This window comes from Chaetura pelagica, unplaced genomic scaffold (assembly GCF_000747805.2).
Source record: "Chaetura pelagica isolate M959 unplaced genomic scaffold, ChaPel_1.0 scaffold356, whole genome shotgun sequence".
NCBI classification, from domain to species: Eukaryota; Metazoa; Chordata; class Aves; order Apodiformes; family Apodidae; genus Chaetura; species Chaetura pelagica.
The window spans coordinates 6,990,086-7,000,989 of record NW_009953964.1 but is presented as its reverse complement, the minus strand read 5'-3'; the positions used below and the strand labels follow the sequence as shown (position 1 = coordinate 7,000,989).

At 51.1% G+C, this 10,904-nt stretch overlaps 1 protein-coding gene across 1 annotated transcript; it reads left to right on the top strand.

The window, feature by feature from the left end:
• Positions 1-437: 437 nt before the first annotated feature.
• Positions 438-7,640, top strand: SIMC1 (SUMO-interacting motifs containing 1). Its single transcript, XM_010002109.1, has 9 exons — positions 438-470; positions 1,039-1,188; positions 2,321-2,541; positions 3,281-3,350; positions 3,754-3,926; positions 5,020-5,148; positions 6,381-6,537; positions 6,619-6,703; positions 7,420-7,640. Exons 1-9 carry the CDS (start codon positions 438-440, stop codon positions 7,638-7,640), a joined length of 1,239 nt encoding a protein of 412 aa, XP_010000411.1.
• The last annotated feature ends 3,264 nt before the right edge of the window (positions 7,641-10,904 follow it).

Here is a 10,904-nt window from a genome sequence, read left to right as displayed (position 1 = left end):
GGGGGACGAGGGCTGGTGCGGCGGGGGCTCAGCGAGACACAACCCGGGTAACGGTCCGTCCCCCCTCCAGGCCGCCGTTGCCCCGGTTCCGCTGCCGCCCCCAGCGCGGGCCGTTAGTGCCCGGTGCCCGGGCCGCCTCCCGCCCCGCACGGCAGCCGGGCCGCCTGGGTTCTGCCAGCGCCTCGGGCTACACGCGGCCCCTCCTTGGGAAAAGCAGCAGGTCTGAGTCAGGGGAAAAACATGGATTTAAATTGTCTGCAAAACGTGTTCTGGCTTTGAGGGGGGGGGTTTGGCTTTGGGTTTTTTTTCCAAGAGCAAAGAGGCTCTGACCCCTCCCAGGCCCGTGGAGATGCTGAGAAGTGCCCTGTCTTCCTGCCTGTCAGCAGCCTGGACACAGCTGCCCTTTCCTGGCTGCTCCTGCTGCTCCTCCGGCAGGAATGTCATTGGAGCTCCGGGTGCTGCAGCACCTGGCAAGTCCTTGATGGCAGTCCTGAAAGTTTTAGGGCTACTGTGGATGTGAAGGGATGTGTTCCCCACCACTCTCAGACACGAGTGGGTGAGGCTGTGCTGAAGTTTGGATCCTGCACTGCTCCTGCCAGGCCCTTGCCCTCCCTGGGTACCCCAGTGGGGCTGTCATTTCCCCATCCCAGGAGGGAGCTGAGCAGGCAGCCAGGCCTGCTCTGGGCCGAGGTGAGAGGTGTTTGGAGCAGAGGATCCAGCCATTTGCTGTAAGGAGCTCCAGGGGGAGCAAGGGGTTTGTCTCTGCCAGGAGCAGGAAAAAAGAGCCTGTGCTGGGCCCAAGCTCAGCCATGTTGCCAGGGGAGGCTGACACTAAAGTTTGGGGCTGCTATCCCACAAGCTGTCCCAACCCTTTGGCCAGGCAGCAGGGTGTTTGCCCCTGATTTCTTGGGCTGGTGCCAACGAGCATCTTTTCCCCTTCTGCTCTGGGGCAACAGCACCACCATAGCAGAGATCCCTGGCAGGGATGACTGAGGCACTTTACCATTGCTGACAGCACTGACCTCTCTGTCCCCACAGGAGATCATCGATCTGACCTGTGAGGACACAAGCACAGACCTGGCACCATGGAGCAGCCCCATCATCATCGACCTGACAGAGGACACGTGCAGCACACCCCACACCACCAGCCATACTAACCAGGACTCTGGCTATGCCCCAGCAGCACACGTGTCCCATCCTCGGCTCTGTTCCACCCCAAAACAAGAAAGAGAGGTGACAGCAGGGCCAAGCCCTGCAGCAGCCTGTCACAGCACTCCCAAGGAGCCTGGTGCCATCATGGGCACAGCAGAAAGCGCAGAGAACTGGAGCAGCTGCTCTCCTGCCTCCAACCACCACAGCCTCTCCTGCAGCCCAGAAGAGAACTGCAGCACTACCACTTTTAACAGTGACTTGGGCTCCCTGGCCAGCATGCAGCTGGACTCAGACCTACTGTCCCCGTCTCCCTGCAGCCTGGACAGCAGCAGCAGCTGCAGAGCTGGTGGCCCAGAGGAAAATACTTCCCATCTCTGCCAGCAAACTGGCAGAGAACTGCCCCCAAGGCTGAGCCCTGTCCCAGCCATCCCCACAACCCCAGGAAAGGCCCAAGGGCCTTTGCTGGAAATAAGTGACTTACCCCCACTTAAAGCAATCCAACAAGCAACCCCAGCCCAGACCAAGGCTGACAGCAAAGCCTGGCTGAACAAACTGCACTGTTTTGGGAGGACTAGAGTCCAGCACCCCTTCACCCAAGACGTAACACCCAACAGGGAAATGCCATCCTTGTCCCCCTCCAGCCTGGACAGCAGCTGCAGAGCTGGTGGCCTAGAGGGAGAGGCTCCCCATCTCTGCCAGCAAAGAGAGCTGCCCCCAAGGCTGAGCCCTGTCCCAGCCATCCTCACAGCCCCAAGGAAAGCAGAAGACCCTTTGTTAGAAGCAAGTGACTTGCCACCACTTACAGTAACCCAACAAGTGTCCCCAGCCAGGACCAAGGCTGACAGCAAGGCCTGGCTGAACAAACTGCACTATTTCAGGAGAAGTGGAGTCCAGCACCTCTTCCTCCATGGAGTATCACCCAACAGGGAAACAGCACAGGTAAACGGGGTTCAGAAGAGCTGCTACCAAGCCAGCTGAACCATGCTCAGAGCAGCCCCTACAGTAAAGGATGGAGCCAGGGCAGCTGCTGCTCTGATTCTCCTTTTGGGGGAAGCTTTGCCAGGGTGTTGGGATCTTTGCTTATTGTAGTTTCCTTCACAGTGGGTCCCACATCACAGCTGGGTTCCTCTGTGTCAGAGTTGGCTTTCACCCCTTGCCTTGCACACAGCAGAAACCTGAGCTCATCCCCAGTGGGAAGATGAGAATGGTGAGCACCACCATGGAGGAGAACTTCCTGGAGGGCACCTTGCATTTCCTGAGCGAGTTCGTCTCCCGCCAGCACTATCCCCCCAAAGATATCATCTCCCACTTGATCAGAGAGATCCTGTTGAACCCCCACCAAGGGGAGACCCTGAGGGACATCTACATGCTGCTGATGAAGATCCAAATGTATGTGTTCCCTTTGCCATGGTTCTCTGGGGCTGGTTGTGTGCTCCCTGGTTATTTTCCACAGTCCTCACCCACAGAACAGTGAGCAATTTTCACTATAAATCAGGATGATTCTCCTGCCCCTGTTAGCACAGGCACATCTTGGGCTGTTCAAGGGTGGGGTCATGACCACTGCTGGCCCAGACAGCAGCCACTAAACCCCAAAGTGGATTAAGGACAGGAGAATAAGAGGGGCAGGAGATTCTGAGACAAGAGGAAAAGCAGCTCCAATTACATCATGAGTGTGCTTTGATCATTCAGTAGCAAACCCGTACAGTGCAGGGACAGCCTGTGACACCAGGCGCCCTCTAGCACAGAGGAGTATGTTTACCTTGCTCCTGGAGGGCAGATCTCATTCTCACTGCTGTGACACAGCAGAAACACCTTCCCTGGGCTGCAGCAGGGGCCATGGGCTGGAAGTGGCTGGAGCAGTTTTCCCACTGCCCTCAGGCAAAGAGGGACAATGTTTCAGGAGGCCATAGACCCAGAAGTGCTTATGGTTTCCGTGGCAAACAGGCCCAGCTAGATGCTTCCAAAAACTGAACATGGTCAGGGAAGGAGAAAGGGAGAGAGAGGGCAAAGCTCAAGAGGGGAAGGCAGGGCAGGCCTCTGAGCAAGTGGGGCTGGGGAAGGGCCAGGGGCTGCTGTGCTTCCCAGCAGACAGGCAGTTGAGCACAAATGAACAGTGCTATCCTTACAGGCTCCATCCAGCCAACACTGCCACGGTGGGATGGGACTGGACACTGCTGAAACACACCATGGAGGACCAGGTACTTGACACCTTGTGTGTTACTTCTGGAAGGTATAATCCAGTACATGGTTCCTGAGGGTAGGCAGTGCCCAGGGCCTCATGGCTCTGCTGCAGGATAGGCCCATCCAAGATGCAGTTTTACTGCAGCTGCTGAGGGCAGCCAGTGTCAGTTGGGTCTCCTGCTTTTATCAGCAGTGCTCCCTAACCTATGGCACAGCTGTAGGCATGTTGTCTCATCTGAAGACACAGCAAGACACCCCTCTGTGGGCCACAGCCCTAGTGCAATTGTAGGCAAGACCTGGCCAGACCCCCAGGGCATTACCTGAGCCAGGCAGCCCTTCCTGAAGCTACTCCTCAGTCATGTACATCAGCCCATTCCTGAGACAGCCAAATTGTTGCTTCTTGCTCTGTGGTTCAGTCAGGCTCACACAGTCTCCCTCTGCCCTCAGGAGAAGCCCCCCGGCCGGCTCCTCTTCCTGCAGTACGTGGTGCAGACCCTGGAGGATGATTTCCAGCAGAACCTGAGGCGGCGCCTGCTCCAGAAATCGATTGCCAAGAAAGTGCTTTCGTGTGACATGTGCTTCAACAACGTCAAGTAAGAGATGCCTCCTCCTCCCCTCTTCACTAACCCCATTCTGAGGCAGGGGCTCAGGGAAACACTTGTCAGCACTCCAGGGCAGACTTTCAGACTTTCCAGGAAACAAGCTTGGGAGACAGAGGGAAGTGTAGGGCCCAAGTGTAACCTGCAGGAGGTTTACAAAGGCAAACCACCAGAGATGATACAAGATATTTCCAACCACAAGCTAGCAGATTTTTCTCAGGAGAGAGCTCAGATCTATATTGCTCAGGACAGGACTGAGAAGGAGACAGTCCTATTGACAAGCATATGAATCTGCTGCTCAAACAGAACTACTCCCTAGTTTGTCCAAGTGGGTGGGATATATTCTTCATCCTCAGGGTCTCTCCTTGAGCTCCAAGTAGATCTAGAGGTCAGTATGCAGCAAAATCGGATCTGTCCCTGCTAACATTCCTGTTTCTGTCCCAGGGAGGTGGTTCAATGGTTGGTCGCAGCAGTTACAGGATTTGGGTTCTCCCAGCCTCAGGAGCAGCCACAAGAAATTACATCCTCTTCAGCAGAAGCAAGGGCTGAACGCAGCTCATCTGCACCATGGCTGGCCAGCACTGACCAGGCAGAGGTGGCTCCAGCTTTCTTTGCCCAGAAGTAAGCCCTAGAATTCCTGGCTCCCTGCTGTCAGTATCATGGGGCCCAAGTCAGGGAGTCTCCCTGTCAGGTCAGGGAAGTCAGGCTGTACCTGAAGTCCTCCTTTGGGGTAGATGCACACTTGGTGAGGAAGAGACATCCTCATCTGGTAGGAAACTGGCTCAGTGAACATTTTCCTCTTATATGTAACATAAGACTGGAGGTCTTGGCCCATTGTCAAGGCTGCCCCATGGTGCTCCACCAATGCTCAGTCTAGCCACTGAGACCTCCTGAGGGCTCATCTGGGGATAAGCTCTGCTTCCAAGAGCATCAGATTCAAAAGCCGCCAAGAGATACCAAATCTAGCTTGCTACATTCCCCTGCATCCCTCACTGAGGCATAAGGCTGAACAAGGTGGTATCCCCACTGCTTTACTTGGCAAGCTGTGCAGCAGTGTCTCCTGGTGTTGACTGTCTCTCTAACCTAGGGTGATGCTCCTGCTCCAGAGGATGTTGTCCCTTGCAGTGGAAGTGGACAAATCTCCCAACTGCAGCTCCTGTAAGATCGCAGATGTGATACTCCCATTTATACTGAATATTCCTCTGAGGAGCCAAAGGTGAGACAAATGTGCAAGGCAGCATCTCCCTGTGTGAGCAATAGTCTTATTCCCAGTTTACATCCAAGTCTATATACATAGAATACCACAGGGTATGGAAAGACCCAGCCAGCAAACACATGGCTGTTGGACTGACATCCAATGGAGACAGAACCTCACAGCTGAATGCATCTTCCCAGCTCATGTGTTGCTGAGAAAAGTTGATTCTCCCACTTTTTCAAACGGCAGGATCTTAGAACTGAAGAGGTTATGAAAAGCAGCCCCCTGCATCAGCACGGTCAAGTAGTGCAAACACGTCACTGATTCCCAAGGACAACTGAAGCTCATTAGAAATATGATGCAATTCTTGCAGCTTTACCTTGACATGCTTTTGTTTGCTTCTCTAGTAAATGTAATATCTGAAGCCAAAGCATAAGGGTCTGACTGGCTCTAGCACAGACATGAGAACACAAGACCCACAGACATTTCAAACCCATGTTTGCCAGCCCCAGCAGGCAGCCCTTTTGGATGCTTTTAGCAGAACTCTGAGCACAAACTGGGTCTAAACAAGCCAAGGTGACCCTAACTAAGCTATCATTCCTTCCAGGACAGGTCACAGAATCATGGAATGGTTTGGGTTGGAAGGAACCTTGAAGACCATACCATATAGTACCAACCCCCTGCATAAGCAGGGACACCTCCCACCAGACCAGGTTGCTCCAAGCCCCATCTGACCTGGCCTTGAACACTTCCAGGGAAGGGGCAGCCACAGTTCTCTGGGCAACCTGGGCCAGTCTCTCACCACCCTCACACTAAAGAATTCCTTCCTCATGTCTAACCCAAATCTACCATCTTCCAGTTTAAAACCATTACCCCTTGTCCTATCACTACATGCCCTTGTAAAAAGTCTCCTAGATCCAGCTGGCTGCTGACCCCACTTCACACTTCCTTGGCTGTGCTCCCTGCAAGGCAGCGGGAATGAGTAACTTCAGCACAGGCTGCTGGGCAGGGTGAAGTGAAGCAGCCAAGCATGCTTCACAAACTGTACAGACCTCAAGTTGCCAGAGGTCAAACCTAAGGATGTAAACATGTCCATGGCCAAACTGCATAATGAAGGTCTGTCACAGCTAGTGGTTTTCCTTCCACTGCACAGCTGGAAAGTCCCTGCACCAGATCAGCATCAGTAGGACACCAGGAACATACTAGAGCAGTTGTCTTTGTTCTCCCCCAGAGTAAATCCCTTTGTCTTCCAGGGAGGCTTTCATTAACACCATGGAGAGCCAGCTCCTGCGCTGCAAACTGCTAGAGCTGTTGTTCCAGCACAGCTGTGACGTGCCCACAGCCCTGCCCTTGTCTCCAGCCAAGATCCTGTACTTCCTGAGCCACTCCTCTGTACTGCTGCAATACCAGGTATCCAGTCCAACCTTTCATTTGCCTTGTTTTCTCCTGAGACAACCTTATCTGATAACCAGATATTATTTCCCATCACAGGAGGAAACAGCAACATGGCAAAGATGGGATGAGATGCTACAGTACTTGAGTTTGCTGCTGATGAGTTACCAAAATGTAATAATGGGTAAGGAGCCTGTTTTGGCCTTAATAAACACAACCTCATCAAGAGGCTGCAGTAGAACAGCTGAAGGACCCTTCCTCCTCTCTTCTCATCACTCTTGAACTCACAGCCACCAAGTCTTAGAAAGATGATGTTCCTCTGTCCATGCTAGTAACTATTCCCAGCAGTCAGCAAAGAAGTGATGTTGCATCAAGCAGAGCACCCAACCTGCTTTGCCAAGTTTAGCCCTTAAGAAATAGCCTATTTTCAATCCTAGCACCAAACACTATACCCCAGGAGAGCAGCACAGCCACAAGACAATTAGAACTCCCTGAAGTTGTTCGACCAGAAAATTCATGAAGCCTCTCCCCAGCTCTAGTTGCTTTAGCCCAGAGTTAAGGCTCTCAAGGAGGAATGCAGAGGAACTCAGAATCACATGCATAATCTTACTCTTCCTGAAGCCCTAGACAATCACTGTTCTTAGCTCTTTAGAGACCCCTTTGGAGCTGGACAGCTGTCCAGTCTGCCACTAGCAGAGGAGAAAAGGATGCTACAAGCCCTGTCCCCCTCCCCATTTCTTGGGCTTTCTCCATGTGCAGACTGAGAGCACTTTCTTCCACCAGGCTAGTCTTGTGCAAAAGCATCAAGGATAACCCTGAGAGAAGCAGCGCAGCTCCCAGGGATCTGTCCCTGGTCAGGCCACTGTCTGTGCCTCTCCCCACCAGCCTTTCCTCTTGCAGAGCACTTACGGAGCTCCCTCAACGACCGGATGGACTTGATCATCCAGAAGGCCAAGCCCAAGCTCCAGGACAGCAATTACATCAGCCACCTGGACATTGAACTGAACATCAAGGACTTCATCAGCCGAATGCAGCAGATCCTGGAGCAGCCTTTTCCCCTGCAGATCGAGGAGAAACTGTGCATGCTTCAGGAGCTGTTTCTCATTGTCACTGCTACCTGATGGAGACACCCACTGGGGCAGGGGGTAGAAAGAATTTCATATTCCCTCTACAAAAGTCCCATCAAAACCCCCCCTCACAGGCTGCAGTCTCAAGTGTCATACATCACGTGGGCTGGGAAAAAAAATGGCTGGTTTACATGGTCTCAGTTTCATTTCAAACTTGCCTCATCCTACAGTTTTACAAGGCACTTCTAAAAAATAAATTATTTTTTGTATTTGCTGAGACTCTTCCATCTCAGTGACAGCCCTGCCCAGAGGAAGTGCAGAGCTGTGTCACCTCTACCTTGGGTTAGCAGTAGACTCACGCAGCCTTAAACCCTGACAACAGTTTGCACAGCAAGCAAAACACCATAATACATGTTCAGTATTTAGGAAAAGGTGATAAGAAAAATAGCAGGTGTGGGCAGCAGGGAGGGCACCCACAGTGCACAGATCCCCAAAGTAGTATGCTCATCAGTCCTCAGGAGAGTAACATTTCTCTTCCAAATAAAATACATCTACATAACATTGCCCAAGATGATTAGCATGTCAAGAGGCAGGACTGGATAGCAGCATCAGCTGAAGAGGCCTCTCCTAGAATGCACTGAATCTTCTGCAGCACAGGCAAACAAGCATGTTATGATGAGGACAAATATTCAATTCCAATACCCTGGCTTCAACTCCAGTTACAGCTGAGGTCAGAAAGCAATTAATCATTTCCACAGATCCCCTCAGACAGTTCAGAAGCACCAGAGCTTGGAGTGGGAGAAAGACTCTTTAGTTGTCCATCAACCCTTGACCTGCCCCTGTGGTAGGTGACCCCAGCAGGGTCCTGATTAGGAGACCAGAGCCTAGGAGCATCAAGCAGCAGTCACAGCCCGGGGTGGAGCAGGAGCAGTCCTGATGTTAGTGTTGCACACACTAAAGACTTGGTACTTGCTGCACAATGAGGCCTCATCCAGAAGCCTGACTTCAGTTAGCCCAGAACTGTTTGGAAGGGCCTGAGATGGGGCTCATTGCTTTGCTCCTTGTTCTGTAGGAAGCCTCTTAACTGCCAGGACAAACCACTCATCTCCATGACATTGCCCCTCTAATCCAGGGATAGCCATTCAGAAAAAAGAAGTCTATTTTGCAAAAAGGACCCAAAAGTACTCCCAACAGTGCAAACTCCCAAGTCCTCCTTGCTCTACAAAACTGCTCTTCCTACCTGGTAGGAAAACTTTTATCTACTCATTCAGGTGTATTTTCCAGTTAGGTCCTTTTAACTGGATTAGACATCTATCGTTAGTCTAGAAAAGAAGCCACATCCCAGCAAGAAGGCCATAATTATTTTTTGGTATGTTGGTTAAATCCCCAGGAATTATGTTTGAGTAAGATACAGTAAGTACAACAAGAGTATCACACCAAGAGTCCGCACTTTAACCCCATCCTTTCCAAACTAAACTATGAGGGTAGCCTGGGTAACCAAGACCTGCAGCAGCAGCCAGTACCAGAGCACCTGATACTCTGGGATCCATTGAATCACTTGCAGCTCTTCTAAAATTCTAGGAGCACAGAAACAGCTGAGTCCAGCTCACACATCCCCAACCCAGAGCAAACATTTTTACCCTAGTGCAAGTACTGCGAGAGCCTTACTAGGTAGAACCTTGACCCCACACTCTGTGCACCTCATGTCTTCCACAACCTTCACATCTGCCAGCATTAACACACACCAAGGATCTCCATTCACAGGTATTTTATTTTCTTGTAACAAAACAAAAAAATCACACATTAGAGACATGAATACAGACAACAAATAAATTAATGTCACATAAGAGTCTGATTGCCAAGGTGCAAATGAGTGGCGGTAGTGAAAACTGCTTGGTTGGCTGGGAGACCTTCAACACAACACATCATTGGCAGTGCTGTCAAAGCTTGAGAAGAAGCAGAGCCACTAAACCTGCTTTGGAGGGGACAGCAGCTACCCAAGTGAGCAACCCCTGCCTCACCTTCCAGGAAGAAGATTTGGTCTAAGACAGAAACCCCCAAAGCTCAAAGGTTACCAGCTGTTCAGTAACCTCTGCAAAATGTCCTGGCAACAGAGAAGCTTCCAGTACCAGAAGCAAGGTTGCTGCTGCCACCTCACCCCAGGGCACCTGCTGCTGGCTGAAAGAGCTCTGCAACAGCCAGGAGATCAAGAGGAGACCTGTTTGCCACAGGACAGGAAATTATTAGAGCAACACTGTCTATATAATGCTTAATGGGACTAGATGGTAGCCCAGGAGTTCCTTCCACTTCTCAGGAAAGCAAGTGTTAGCTGTTTCTAGCATCTGGTTCTGACTAGGCCAAAAACTACATCACTGTATCAGGGAGGAATGTTTAGCCTTGATCTGCCCTCAGTCCTTCCCCAGCCCTGCAAAATGCATTTAATGATAAAACAAAAAAAAAACCTATTTTAGAAGTGCCCCTGGTGTCTAATACACTTCTACATGATTCATACAACATGCTAGAAAAAAAACACAACAAATCAAGCAGCACCCACAGTGCCAGAACATCTAAGTCTGTTGGCTAGAAGGCAGGACAGTGTTGCTTTGCAGAAAGAAGAGAGGAGGATTACTTGGTTCAAGCCACACCAGCCCTGGTCATTTCCACCTTTTTGGAGGAACATGAGGAGTTGAAAGAGAATCAGTTCTTCCTGATTACTGCAATGCCCCATTAGATTCTGCACCTCCCTTTCTAATAAGAGCATCTTAGAATGGTCACTGCTCCACTTTTCCCTTAAAAAAAATTCCAAGAACAAAGTAGGACCGAGTGTTCAACTATCAGGTCACACTGGACACTGAGGGGGTGCCACATTTAAAACTGACCCACCACATTCCCAGAGCAACTTTCTTCTGGCAGGTAATGGTCCAGTTTTCTTGTTTTGCTTGCTTTCTTCATTTTATGTTGCTGTTCTATATATGCCAGACAGAACCATGGTCCTCCTGAGGGTACTTCAGCACTGAGCAGGACAAGACAATCAAGACTGCAGGTAGAGAAGCCAGCCTGCTTGCACACCACAAAACATGGCCCAAGGCTTTAGTGTGGTGTAGTGTACCAGGAAGTACATCTAGTGCAGCCCAGCAGACCAAACTGGTGCAGTACAGCAGACAGAATGATTTGCACTGGTTCAGAAGTGGTGCACAAGTTTTTCCAAGACTGGTTTTAGGTGAACAGTTACAACTGTTTCCTTTTCTGAGATGAAGAGCTGGGAGACTTTCCTATTTCACTGCAGCACAACAGGACCAGGAAGCAGAGCCTAAGACA